Below are 15,289 nucleotides of genomic sequence, written 5' to 3'. Positions count from 1 at the left end.
AACTCACTGTCCTGAAGTCTTTACCAGAATGCACCCACATTGCTACACCATGGTGAAACTGTGTTCCCACCAAACTCCCTTTCCTGTTCTCTTTTGGCTGATAAAGCCAATCCTAATGCAGTAATGCATCACTCCCTGATGCTCTCCACAGAGTTCCCTCAGCCCATACCAATACACCTTGAGGGACACTCAACACCTCCTTGGGATCCAGTGCCAAATAAAGTAGAGAAAAAAAAATGTTACACCTTTGTTTATCCCTGTATATGAGTGGACATTCATAGCAAATTCTCAGGGGTATGACTCTTATTGGAGATCCCTGGGTGTTTTCTGTTTCTTGGGACAGTGCCTGCTCCATGAGAAGCAAGTCCAACTGAGTCCTATCATGATTCACAGTAAGTACTGTACTTTATCATCCTGAATGCTACAGAGGAGATGCTTTTAAGTTACAGGGTGGTGTAAAAAAGCTGTAGACTAAAATTCCTACTGAATTAATCTCTGCTTAATGTGAGGAGTAGGAATTCTCTAGTGTGAGATTAGGTGGTCCAATTAGTATTAATGCTCAAGGCAAAAGTTCCTGTCCTACTAATGCCAAGGGTGCAGTTTTGAGCACACAGTTTAATGCATAAAGGAACTACTAAAACTTGTACCCTGAGGCCATTTAATATGTCTACATTTTAAGAAGTGTGCTTTTAAAATATGAAAGTAGGAGCTTAAAAGAAGAATTGCCTTAAAGTAATTCTGCAGAAAGGACCTAATCAACTTTCTCACTATTGCCAAATTAGAGTTTAGATAGGTATCAAAAATCAAAGGGCACTCATTCCGGGCAAAATAATTGTAGGCAATGATGTATTGAGATGAGAAGTGTTCTCTCTAATCAATCTGAGATTTTTCAGATACTTGGAGGCAGAAGTTTTACTCAACAACCAGGTGGAGTGACATAAAAAAAAATAATAAAATAAATGGGAAGGAGTGAGTACTGGAAGAAGTTGTTGGAAGCATATAACATGAGACAGAGATACAGGGAAAGCCCAGAATAAACCATAGGAAGCAGTAGTGGAACGAGGCAAACAATGCAAAATGAATATTTAAATGGTGACAGAATAATGAATTAAGACAGTCAATTGAATACACAGGATGCAGAGTTATCTGCTTAAAACTGTCATCTGTGAAAGTCTTGCTATGGCAATGTGATCCAGGTGGAAATGGCAATAAAAGATGGTCCTATTTCAAACAGTTTTTTATTTGCATTTTCCTGCCTAAAGCTTATTTGAATGCACAGTGCACAGTAGAACATAACATTTTGGTTTTATGAGGATTTCAAGAGACATTAATTTTAAAATAAAAGTTATAAAGCAAAATGTTGGACTTGGGGTCAAATTGTAGTCTTCAAATGGTGCAGAATCTCATAACAGAGATATGGAGAATCCTGAGAAAGGATTATTATAACCCTGCAAAGAGGGAGCAGAGAAGAATTTAGCCTTTTAATTCTTTATTTATTTGGTCTGGAAAACACTTTGTTCATTTTGAAAGACTACAGAACTGTAGGGTAATTTTAGAAATCAATAGCAACAACAATTTGGAAACTTCAGACACATATAGCAGCATGACAAGCTGGCTAACCTGGTATTTGATTAACTTCCAAATCTTCATTTTGGCAGACTGAGCTTGTCTTATTCTCACTGATTGCTTTTTTTTTTTTTTGTTGAAATGGCAATTACAGTTCTATCACCTTCTAAATAACTTCCCTTTTCTGAGGTGTGTAAATGCCTATGTATGGATAAATTCAATCTGCCTTTCATGTTTTGGTATTAATCATGCAGAAAATCTTCTTAGTAACACATTTATATTTCCTAAAAAATGGAGACCTTTTAGAATAATTGGGTCACTAGATGTATTGGCTCTGCAATTTGTATTGTAAAAAAGAAAAACATTTACAATTTCTGCCTTTTAGTATAGAAAAATAACAATCTTTTGGCTTTTCAATGTTTGCAACTCTTTACTTGAGTGAAGGATTTCAACAGAAAAATGATTCCTTTGAGGGTTTTCCATTCAGCATTTTTGATGCTCAAGGTTACTGATAAAGCCTGTGGAATGAGTGTTTTCTAGGGGAACTAAAGCTATTTATTTTCAAAGACTAACACACCAGGAAAAATGTGTGATGCATGACAATTGCTCAATTTCAGTTAAATCTTAGAATTTGATGATTAAACCAATATACTCAAATCCATAGCACAGACCCAATGGCTGTCCTGAGTTTTTCCGGAGAATTTCTGTGCACCAGTGAATGCCTAGAAAACACCAGTGTCCCACTTCCCATTGACCACTTTCCCAACATACCTCATGCTGCTGCTTTGGTATCTATACTAGGTTACTGTTCTGATGCTTATTCCCACTATACACAGATGGGGACGGTTGGTTGTAAGTGATGGGTGAACAAAACCCAGTGCAGCACTTCAACAAGTCACCCAAATTATACTGGAGTCAGCCAAAGTACAGGGAAGTAAAAGAAGGGCCGCTCCACCAGAATTAATTAAAATTACATTGTACATAAAATTTCAAAAATATTCATGGGTGGAAACTACAATCAGTCTTATTTAAAGTGTTGAGTTACTTCAATTAATTTCTGGTGTTTCTTTTTCAGCCATAAGGAACAGCAAACAGCTTGTGATATTTTTTAGAAGTCATCATCATCCTCACATGAAAAGAGATCCAGGTTTGCTTTTAAGAGATAGGTATTCGGCTGTCCTTGTTTCTACACTTTACTCAGAGGTTGACTATGCTCATAAATTTTGGGCCAGCAAGATCTGTGGAGCTAATTTGGATCTACTTAGCCTAAATAAAAATAATGAGGCTATTAATACTGAATATTAAGGTCAACTATGTTATATCAGAGAAGAGTTAATCTCATTTAGGCAAGTATTTTGTTTACATGTCTAAGAGAATTTTTGGCCTGATCTGACAGCATTGTTTACCTCTGATTAAATTCACTGATTGGTGTCTGGTTTTGTTTTGCTTTAAGTTGGAGGCAAAGCAGTTGTTTTTAATAGAACCTGAGCCATTAAAATTAAATATTTGCTGTCTCAAAATTATCAAGCACCATGAATATCTTATTAAATGATGACTGAGACTTCAGGCAGGTCAAGAGAGATAGCAGGGTGCAATGAAAAAAATAAAATAGATTCATTAAAGAATATATTGCCTGTTGTTCCGCAGATATTTTTCTTTACTGGAAAGCAGATAATTTTTTATAAGTTTAAATAATTGGGAATGCTCCTTTCTTACATGCCAGAGAAAGGCATTTGTTGGTCTGACCTCAGAAAAAGGTGCTACTTCTACCTACACATTCAATCTTCTGAGACATATTGCCTAGCACATGGACTCATTGTCAAATCTGAGAACAGAACCCAAAATTCCTGATGCTTCCTCCTTCTTGATACTTTGCTTAAAAATGACATAAACATAAGAGAAAACCCATTATTTTCAAGCTCTTTTTCATCAAATCCATAAGATTCTAATTTCTGTAAATTAATTCTATTTTTTACATTACAATGTTTTAAAAGTTTTATGATTTTAAGTTTTGAAGATTTTTTTAACTGGGAACTAAATGATATAGAGCAGATTTGGAGGAATAGATCTGAATTCAATAAAATTAGTCTGATTATTTGTTTTACAAAAATGCGATTACAGACAGGAAAATCTAGTAGAAAGAGACATAAAATGCATGATAACATTGCCTGCATTTTCTGCAGGTTCCCATGTGATATGCACAGGATAGGATTTAAATAGTAATTAGAAATACATTATGTAGTCAGTCATAAACCAATAACCTGGTTAAAACGCTGAACACCATTTAGGAAATCTTCCTCTGATAAATTGACTGCCAGGAAAAATGGGGAGGAGGGGCAATGGCAAGGTCCTTCCAATGACTCATGTAACAGTGGGTGAACAACAAACACCTCTACTGTGCTACTGTATATATTAAATATAACAAAAGAGCATATCAGGAAGTTTCTTACAATTTTTGGTTTCATAGCATGCTTTTATTACTTTCTCCATTTTTTCAGTCACAGGTTATTAGATTTACTGCAGCTTTGGAAGGTACAAGGAATTAGTATCTGTCGGGTATGGTGCCCCTAATGACTTTCTTAGGTTGCTCAAGTACAAACATTTCACACTGATATTTATCAAGTGAACACAATCTTTTACCTGTTCATTTGTCTTAGGAATGAAGAACATCGTTTTTCCCTGACACTGAGTGTAAGATTTCAATGAATGGTAAGCGCAATAGAAGAGACAAAATTTTGCATGATCTTAGTGAATTTTAAAGTAAGCTGAATAAGATTTCTGGTAAAACATTGCTTCAGCCACTGCCATTAATTATAAGGTTTGTCCTTTATTTTTCTAAGTAGTCCTGTACAAGCGCATTCAGAAAGCTGCAAGTTGTCAGAATAGCTACTGATCTTTTTGAAAAGCCTAATCAGCCTATTTTGGCTGATAATAGTCAGTCTTGTCTGTCCTGATGCTATGGACTGAAAAAACAGGCATCTAAATGGACAGTCACATATTTGATTAATCTTGCTACTTGAAATATGCAAAACTGGGTTTAAACTAGATGAAATTAATCAGACAGATTTTAGTTCTTTTTCTGTAGATTTTATTTTACTTTCTGCTGAGTACTTTCATTGTTGAATTTCATACAAAATAATTAAAACAAGGAAAGTTTAAAAGTTTCATACAGATTTGCTATTAAATTAATTTCCCTTTAGCTACTTATAGGAGGGGTGTGATGCATACAATCAACCCCTTAACCAAGACCTAGTGGTAATTTGGTTCAGACTCTGAAGGAGGTAAAGACCTGAGCCATAGCCCAGACAGCCAAGAACTCCTCTAGTTGCAATCTGTTTTCTGAAGACCTACAAGGAGTGGCACAGGGACCATTGATGTGAGTGATGTTGGAACACCCATCATGCAATTAACACATGAAAAGCAGGTAGCTTTTCAAAGTCTCACTTATCAAGGAACAAAGAAAGTTATGGTAAAAGGAGTCTCATACATTCTTTTCCCATTGCATATAATTTGACTACAGTCCAGCGACTTTATTCCACACATCTGACAACCTAAGTGGGCCTTCTTTGAGCAACCTGGCTTCTGGGTGGTGGTCTCCCCTTGAGCTGGGACTGCTCTCAAGGTTACTTCTTGAAGCAGACAGACCATTTACCAATGGCAGATGTTTGGGAAGTGACTGATACAATACAAAACCTTTTAGTATGGCAACTATGATTTGTGCCTTGGTAACTCTGATTTGTGCCTTAGTGGTTTTGAATCATTGTTCAAATGATTGTGCTATACAGTACTACAGTGAACCTTGCCACTGAACCTTGACTAGTTACTCTTCTACAACATCATATCAAAACCACTTTTGCTAATACCTTTGCTAGTGTACCTGCCAGCAATCTAAATCACACATTTGTGACAAGAGGGAAATGTTTTTTATGAGCTTTGGCCACAGCACTATTTGGTTCCATTGATTTAAATAGTAATGGCATACATTCCTACAAGAAATATAGCTATTATTATATCATAATGGTTTTACTTTTGCATAATGAAAATCAGTGCAACAAGAGGATTATCCATAGTTTTATGTCTGTGGCAGTTTCTGGTATTAATATTTGAAATATTATTCTCTATCAGATGTTAGAAACAAATTTGATAGACTGAAAACATTCAGTGTGGAGGTGGAGAAAAGGACAAGAGAAAGAAATCAAATACGCTTGAGAGGTAAATACAACGGAAATATACTTAATAGAAAGGGAACTATAATTGTTGAAATAACTGCTGTAAATCTACATTGTAACCAGAACAGGGCCTTTTATAGTTTCTGCATCTTTGGTTCTAAAATAATTGAATAAAAATACCTCTTAAGACATCTCATTAAAGTTGACTCATTATTGTGGAACTCCCATCTAATAATGCTTGTCTGGCTTCATTACTTTTAGCACAGCTACACCAGCATAAAAATAATGCTGTGATTGTGAATACATCCTTCAAATTCCAGCCAAGCACTAACCAGTGTCTGATTTGAGTTATGACAGCATAAATCTACTGTATTTGCATCACATACTCTACCAGAAAACAGTTTGCTGTACTGAATGCTCAACTACTTAACCACTACCATGCTATTACTATTATAGTTATTTACTATGAAAGGCTGACAGTTTGATAGGCACTATTATTCTCAGGCAATGTAATACATATATGAGTGCTTGTGTATAATTCATTACAGTTAATTACTTTGTTGGTATTTTATTAACCATTGGCTAAAAGTGTTTTGTGTTTTTTTCCCCCATGTATATAATATTTCAGGATTTCAGTGAAGTAACTTGTAGCTATCCGTTTTATTTACAAGGGAGTTGCAATGACTTGATTAGTGCTTCCTCAATGATTGATTAACACCCTTTAAAACAAATTCAGAGCACCTTGATACCTTAGGTTTTAAGTTTTTTTGTTATGTTTTGGTGTGCAGGTTTTAGCTTTATATTAACTGGTACTAGGATCTTTTCACAAGGTAGTGAAGACAAAACAATCCTATTCTAGCTGGAGACTCAAGGACAATCTCTTCAAACTTCAGCCCCAAGGCATAAACAATGTGAAAAGAGGAGGACAGGCAAGCGAGCAAGGAAGATGAAACTTCATAATTTGAAGCTGTTAATTGGACAGTTAACTCCTATATGCAAATGGACTAAAACGTATAAAAGTGTGAGATCTCGTGACCAAGCTCTCTTTTGCTTCCATCTTGGAGCCATCTGGGCAGAGCCACGACTGGCTGTGGTACTGCCAGTGTGTGGCCTTTGAAGTCACTTCAATAAATATTCACTTTATTCCTCTTAACTCCATCTTGCCTCTGTTTCAGCTCCTTAAGGCATCAAGATATATGAAATGTTCTGGTTCTGCACCAGGCTGTCCATGTCTTAAATCAGCAGAATTAAGGAACCACCAAGATTGCTAATTCAGAAATGTTCTTCCTTCAATCTTTCAACCAGTCCGCGCAATATTATTGCTATTTCTAATAAAAAGGGACTTGTTATAGAGGGTCTGAGGACAAGATGCTTCTCAAATATTGTAATGTGTTGGACTGTGTTGCAAAGAGCACTTTTCTGTTCTCTCCTGTGCAGCCACAGGAATAAGAAAAGGTTATTTGTTTTCCTTCCTACTACTTACAATTTAAAGCCATGGCAGACACACAAGACCTGCTTGATATCACTGGAGATTTGTCTTTGGGTAATTTGTGACCTGTTTGTGATTTGTGTGTGAATTTAATTTAGTGAACATAAAGATCTTTCTTCATGACAGCCTGTTTTCCATAAAATGGGATGAATGTCATGTCTTCGTCACAACACTGTTGAGGGTCAGTTTAAATTAAAAGGAATGCACTAGGAAGGAACACAGAAATTTTAAGTTCACTGCTACTAGAAACTGTTCAGTGTTAGGAATGGAATGAAAGCCTGAGTTATCGGTCCTGTAAAATCTGGGACAACCAACTACTTGCTTTTTTACCTAAAAGGAGCAAAGGAAATAGACCTGAAGTTTTCAATCCCTCTCACTACCTCTGATGATCAGTTAAGTGATTCAGTTAAGTGACATGAATTGTAAAGTAAGCTCAGGAGCTACATAATAAATCAGTGACTATTGTATATATATATAAAATTACAAAGTATTCATGCCCTCATGCAGGCAAGAGTGAGAGGTTGTGTGAGAGCATGTGGATGAAAGCTTATGGCACACTTCACCGAGCAAGTTGAAGCCAACTCTTTAACATATTCATACATAGATGGATCATGTTTCTGAGATCACCTTTTAAAGAACTCTCCAGTATAAAAATGCAGCAAAATTCTTTGGGAATTTTTCTAAGGAGATCCTTTAAGCTGGAGTGTCTGAAACACTGGAGACATTTACTGAGACACTTTTGGGCAAATAGTACAAAAGAGACTTTCTCAAGAGGTGGTGTTTGATGACTGCAGCAGGTGCCTCAAATGCATCATGTCTCAAATTGGAGTTCAGATGGGCAATCTGAACTATTGCTGCGGAAAACTTTTTCACACTCTAGCTGAGCCATAATGACTGTTTGTGGGCATGTCTTTAGTCATAGGAAACTACAATGCAAGGTTGAACAACATCCTGTTCTATATGGTGGATGAAAAAGGTGTGCAGATGTTGAGTATAATGTTGTTTTGTGGGTGCAGCCAGGTAGACAACTGAAGGGTTCTGAAATTCATGCCTGACTTAACTCAGACTGTGTCTTTCTTTACAGTTGATCTAGGCTGAAAGCAGGCATGAGGACAGCTGCCATCACTCAGTTAATGTGCAGTAACCTGTTCCTTCAAATAGACAGCATATGAATTTAGAGAACTGATCCTACCACCTAAACCCACAGCATACGTCCTGCATAGTCACTTCCTTTGCAAGTTAGAATTAGAAATAAATATATTTTGAGTCCTCCGCTGCAAAGATGGAGACCCACATATGTGGATTCAGAGGCTCTACTGTATCAGCACCTGGACTCTGGCAGTGGGTATGACCTTTTTGAATACTCCCCTTTATTGACAGCCTTAGGAAAACAGAATTCTGTTCTGCAATCCTGCAGCAGGTTTTGGGAAATGATCTGGCAGAAGATTTACACATAAATCTGAAGAACTCACTAAAGGTTAACATCTAAATTTAAGTAATTTCCCTCTTTCCCTCTGTTAATATTTTTCATACTAATGGGCTCACAATTAAATTTTTCTGTTGAAATTACTTCAGGGCATTAACTTTGCCCATTTAAATATTTTTTCTATTTCCTCTGCTGGTCTTAATTGTGAAAGAAAATATTTTCTTAATCATTGTCTTAAATTCCTTTAGCTCTATATTTGGAAAACATGATAGATTTCAGTTAAAAAAAGCCTTTTGGAGGATTTTTTTAAAATTCTAAGTCCAATGTTATTATTTTACACAAAATAGTAACATTTTCTTATGTGTAAAGGTTTTCTTACTGTTGTCACACTTAGCATGTTTAATTCTTAACCTTTCTTTTTTTTTTCTCAAAAGATTTGTAACTGCCTCCATTCCAAAATTACAGGTTTGCTCTTAGTCAGCTTTCTTTCCTAAATAAGTTAGCTTTTATAAAAAAGAATAACAACATCTGTTAGGACTTACTATATAACAAACCTATATATCTACTTTACTTTTCAAAAGACAGTGGGTAATTTCAGATAAGAGGACACAGAATAGGTAGAAGCAGACTGAATTCCCAAGTATTTCAACAGGGGTATTCACTATATATTTGGTAGTATTCTAACTATCTTTCACTTTACAGAGCTATCAATGATTGAAGTAGGAATTAAGTCTTACAGGAATTGGCCCATATATCTACATAAATATATGTCAGCATAAAACAGTCTAAATTAAAATGTGCATCAAAAACTACCATCTTCGTAAGTACGAGACTGCTGACTGTTTGAGTAAAAACTATAGAGGAAATATACATAATTCAATTTATAATTGCCTTTCTGTGGAAACACCCATACCCTGAGATTTCTTTGAAGCAATCCTTTGCTGAGCAATCCTTTATCCTATCCATTGCAGTTTTGCATTCACTAATCTCCCTAGGCTTTGCCAAAGGAAGAAAGTGTTATTATCACATCACAGCAGGCAGGAAAGCTAAGGTGAAGTAGCCTCTTCCAAAACTTGATAGAAATGGCAAGGGAGGATGAAAAGGACAGGGATTTTACATCAGTGACATTCTTAGTTGTAAGTTTTAAAGTCTACAGTACCGCCAGCTTCTTTCTCAGCTAGGGGATCCCAGCCTTTGGAAAGATGGAAGGCATGAGGCTGACTGGCTCCACTCCCCTGGCATTGCACCAGGCTGCACCTGACTGAGAGGATGCACACAAGTCCTCTTCCTTGGCCTTTCCTTTCTACCATCATGTTGGGATGAGGGGAATGCCACTCATGCCAGGATGCAATGTAGAGGACACCACTCTCCACATGCAGTGAGCTACCTCCTCCCAGCACTCATGCCCTTAGTGATGACCTGCAGAGAAACTGGAGCTGGTTCCCCACCCCGCCTTAGATGCGTGTGTCAGACCTCTGAGCTGTCTTTGGAGCTGTGTCTGCAACATACTGCACTTCAACTGATTCTATAACATGAATCTTGGAAAGGCCTTTTAAGTTGGAAGCAGCGGTGTGCAAATGTGGCTGTCCCAGTTCCAGACTTTCACTGCTGAATTCTGCCTGTGTTGCTTGCTTTATAGAGCCTTTCCTACTGAGGCCTTTGATAGATGAAAAAATTCTTCTACTTTTTGTGTCATATAGTGTGGATATATGCTAAGTATGTCAAATCCACAGGGTGAAATGACAGCATTGAGCAATCAGAGTCTAATGCACTGTATGTTAACATCCCCACTTAGCTGTCTGTAATGGGGAGTCCGGTGCCTAATTAGTGCAAAACCCACCATTCTTGTTAAACTCTGGTCACCTCTATTGATAAAATCACTTCAGCTGGTCAGGTATTAGCCATGGTGGGAGATAATATTTACAAGTATTTCTTAATTACAAAATTTCAACTCCCTGCAAATTCAGAGTGATGGCTTCTTACAGACACACCTCATATCTGAAGAGGAGAAGCTGTCTCTTTAAGAAAAAGGGATAATGTCATCTGTTCTCCATTGCATGTAATAAGATGAGGGAGTTCAGGTTTTAGTAGCTTCTTCTGGAAATAATGCTATTCAGGATATAGAAATTCAGGTCTTGGGCTGGCTAACGGGACACAAACCTGAAAAAATTACAAGCAGGTTTCAATTGCTTTTGCAGTAAGCAGTACAAACCACTGGTTATTCACATGCCCCGTTACTCCAGACTTGCTGCTGATTCTGCTTGCTAACTGACTTCTGCTGCTTCACTAAAAGATTTTTACTATACACACGATTAAATATTTTTTTAAATGCAAGCAAATGAGCAACAAAAGTTCTTTCAGCTCAAAGCAGAATAAGAAGACCAGGAAGGAAGGAAGGGAGAGTATTGTAGAGGCTAAACCACTGTGACTGTTCCATTCTTATTAGGAATGCATAGAAAGGTATAAATCTGACTTTTCAAATATTTCTTAATGTTGCTCTAGAAGAACTTAGGAGTTTAGCATCATAATGGTGCTAAATGAAATGCTTTTATTTCATGAAAGGTGCAGCCTCAGGCTGAAAACCCAAACATTTCTTAAGGAAAAATCCTTAAGATCCTTAAGATAAGCCCACAGAGTATACACATGGAAGATAGAGATTTGGGACTGTGGAGAGCATGTGTTTAATAATGAAAAATGTCACCATTTTAGAATCTTATTGAATTTTGAAAAGCAGCAGTTAAAAAAAAAGAAAAAAGAAAAAATAGCACTCTACACTTTTACATATGTAAAATAATAAATGTAAATCTATTTAAACTACATTTTACTTCCTTTCTAAAATCACCAAATATAGTAAAATATATTTTTCTTGTTTCTCCTCAAACGTTCCTATGCTTAATTGATATTACAGTGTATGAGGAGTATAGGTCTAGGCACTAGAACATCACAATGCTGCTCTGAGCTTATTTTGTTAATCCAGACTGTTGGTTCTCTGTGGTTACTTGTAGGAACCATATAGACAGACAGGTCATGATTATTCCTTACCAGCTCATTGCTGCCATCCTCATCAAAATCCTCCTCTATCCCATCAGTCATATCTTCTCCATCCCCATCTGCATCTGGCCCTCCTTCAATTGGCTCTTCCGTAGAGTTATCTGCATTCTCTGATATGCATTCCTCTTGAATCAAATCAGCATTATCTTCCATTTGTTTCTTTTGGGCTTCTGTAAGGAAAACATACTCTATGGAGATTCAGTAACCTTTCCTATTTGTGGCAAAGGAAAGTGGTCTGCAGAAGAAACCTAAGCTTCCATCTCCAGATGTGCTAGATTTGTAAAATTCTCTGTGATAATGTCTACCAGCCAAATATGATTGAAAATTTTTATTTCAAAAATTAGTGCATAAATAAATCACAATATCAATATGATCATCTACCCCATCTATGCCATGCAGTGGATGAAGGCTTGATTTGCCAATAGATCCAGCTTTTTGATTTTCTGTACTTGACTTTGCCTTGGAATCCAATTGGCATAATCACCAGATGTTTATTCATGTGCAGCCAATGAGAAGTACATAAATATCTATGCTCTGAGAAGCAGAAGGCTGTTAATTGCTAATAAATGAATAAGAATTTGTATGAATTTACTGTGAATATATCCTAACAGTAATACAGGTAATCAACAAATACTTTTCGACAGGTAAACATGTTTTTGTGAAGTATCTATTACTCCTCGTTGGTATAATGTGCTGAAGTAACTGGAGAATATCCCCCTCCAATCAACCAAATATTGGCTTTCTATATTTTCCACAAAGTGGTAAAAAGAAAGACCATTTCTATGCCTGAAGCCTGAAGAATCTGTTCTGGTTGACTTCATGAGGGTAGCTGCATTGTTGTGACTAGGTATTGGGAAACTCCTGGATATGCTGAGGAACTTCATGCAAACAGCAGAAATCCAGAGGAAGATTGATGGAAGAATGACAGGAGACAGACTGGCTAGAAGAATGTTTGGAGGGATCAGAGACTTGTTTCTTTGCATGTCAGGAACTTATATGAAACACTTTATCTACTCAGAATCAAGCCAGAGAACTGGTTGCATATAGCTAGAAAAATAATGTCTTTTTAGTCTGAGGGTGATCAATGACAGAATTTCTAGAACAAAATATTTCTTCCTTTGTAAGACTGACTGCTCTGTAACACTAGTAGTTCATTACCTATCTTGTTGGACAACCAATGAATTAAGTGTTGCCTTGAAGCTCTATATTTTTGAAGCTCTATTATTTTTTTACCATAAGTTATTACCAGCTACACATACTATTCAAATCTGATGGCATTTTTCTTTTCCATAGTCTTAAACTAAGATATTTGTGTCGCCTTTTGACTTTGCACATTTATTTTGCCACTTACATTAATCTCTTCAGTCTTCATTAGTCTTTAGTCCCTCATTTTCAACTTTGCTTACTGAAGAAACAGAAAAATTAAGCTTTCCTCCCTCAGTCACCTAATGTCTTCAGAAAGATTCTTAGATTTAAAGAATACAAAGTCATCTTAAGACAGCTGCTCTGACAGTACTGTAGTCCTATATATTAGCAGAAGATTCAGCCCATGGAGACTTATCTTCTGTTGTTAAGGTGCTCCATACAATGCCATGCTAGTTATAAGTGATTGTATTACTTGCCTTATGCACAAGGGAAAATGGATTGAATCACTTATGCCTTCTGTCTGGCCCTACCACTTCCTGTCTTAAGCCACTTCTGAGATCACTCAGCCCTGACAATGACAACTGAATCAAATTTGGTTAAGGCTTTTAAAAACAAGGTTTCTGAATTGATAGATAATATATTTAAATGGGAAACCTAAGATACAGCTGCTAAAAAATTAGGTCACTTACTTAATTGTATTAATGAGAACATAGACTGGGTTCTTCAGAGAAGGCTAAAATACCTATCTCTTTTGGGCTCTTCTGAGAAGCTAAACTCAAGTACCTAACTTTGAGCCTAATTAAAGCCAAATCTCTAATATTACAGGAAGAATATTCTCGATTTTTTTTTTTTTTTTGCATGTCAGAACGGCTTATTCCCAGCTTCCCGGTTCATATTTTTGCAAACAAAGGAGCTATTTCTACAGTTTTTCTATGTACAGGAGATCCTATTTTCTATATTCTCCCTATTAGAAAGGTTAGGAGTTAATAATAGAAAAATCTAGAACATAGCTTTTACTGCAAGGAGAGTTTTCTTGCAGCTGTAGAGCAGTAACCAATGTATGCACTGAGCTTGTCCAGCCTGTAATATCACATTCCTCCAGATGTAACAGCTTTTAGGATTAAAAATTAAATATTCTTCAGGAGAGTGAGTCAAACTTAGAAAACCAAAAAAGCAAGATGATGGCTTGATTTTTGCTTTATATAAATGAGAAACAGATCCTCTCTCTGATCCCAGTCTTAGTGAGGCCACACCTTCTGGCAGAGGAAAATGAAAAATAACATTGCCAAACCATAGACAACCCTCATCATCTCCTGTCTGACAATCTAAATGAAATAGTTCAGCTACTGATGTAGCTTAAACAAATCTTTTTGGATCTGCAGACTAATCACCCAGGCTGCATAACCCTTTTCATCAGCTCAGGAAACTTAAATGGGTTTCCATGCTTACTGGTATCTTTGAGGTGTTTTTCTACTCACACCCTCCAATGAGGGGCAAAGAATATGAAGGATGGGTTCTGCACCTGATGTTTTAAAACACTGATATTTTGAAAACATTTTTAATATCTGAGGATATTCATTGCATGTCTTCAGAAGCCATAAGACTATGACTCAATATGAATCAATATTTTCCTCTTTGACATGATTTCTATTTAAATGACATCACTACAGTCCTTTAGCAAAAGTGAAAATTGTACATCAAAGTACAATGATCTGCAGATTGTTTTGCATAGTAATGGATTTTTTATAAAAGCTCCCCAAGGCAAGGATGTATAGTCAGAGTGTTTCAGTGCACAAATGATTCAATGGAGTGCCGTGCAATTACATCTTCACCAATTATGCCAACTTTTATCCAAACTACATAAAGTACAAAATAGAATCTAATGACTACATATTGTGCACAGATCTTCTGAAAGAGATAATCACACTCTCTACTAATGGTTTACCTTAGATTTGAAAAAAGCCTTCAACTTTATGAGATAAACTGTAACAGCTGGGGGACTGGTCCTTGTCTGTCAACTTAGAAAATGACTGTAAAGAAAAGGTGGGTTATTTTTCAAGGAATTTTTTTTTAAAGTTACTTGGGAACTGGTGACATCCATATCTAAATTCCTATTTTGACTGTGCCAAGTTTGTAATCCTCAACTGCTAATTCCCAGTAATGTTTTAGATAGTCTTGATATAAAGAATTCTCTTTAGGTGTCCTGATGGGTTTTTGGCTTCATGTAACTGACTACTGTCCAGACCCCTGGGCAGTTGTGGGTTCTGAGGCAGAATTTCTTTCACACATTTCACACAAAATTCAGAAAAAGGTTTTATCACAGAATGGAGGGGTGCAAAAAAAAAAAAAAAAAAATTAGTTTTTCATGAGATAAGGCATCCATTTCCCTGATGACTCTCACAAAATCAACTCACTAATATAAAGCTCCTGTAAAAAGATATA

The 15,289-nt window shown here is 36.4% G+C and overlaps 1 protein-coding gene across 6 annotated transcripts in view; it reads right to left on the bottom strand.

Annotated features, from left to right (window-relative positions):
• RALYL (RALY RNA binding protein like) overlaps positions 1 to 15,289 on the bottom strand; it is a 377,933-nt gene that overhangs the window by 8,512 nt on the left and 354,132 nt on the right. For 5 of the 6 annotated variants that reach the window (XM_053955902.1, XM_053955909.1, XM_053955880.1 and 2 more), the window contains one exon: positions 11,693 to 11,871. The exons of the other annotated variant lie outside the window; for it this stretch is intronic. In XM_053955902.1, the coding sequence (XP_053811877.1) occupies positions 11,693 to 11,871 (179 nt within the window). The remainder of the gene's footprint in view (positions 1 to 11,692; positions 11,872 to 15,289) is intronic. 6 annotated transcript variants of the gene reach the window in all.

The sequence above is a fragment of the Vidua chalybeata genome, chromosome 1 (genome assembly GCF_026979565.1).
Source record: "Vidua chalybeata isolate OUT-0048 chromosome 1, bVidCha1 merged haplotype, whole genome shotgun sequence".
Taxonomy (NCBI): Eukaryota; Metazoa; Chordata; class Aves; order Passeriformes; family Viduidae; genus Vidua; species Vidua chalybeata.
Note: the sequence above shows the minus strand (reverse complement) of the source record. Positions and strands in the feature narration are given on the sequence as shown.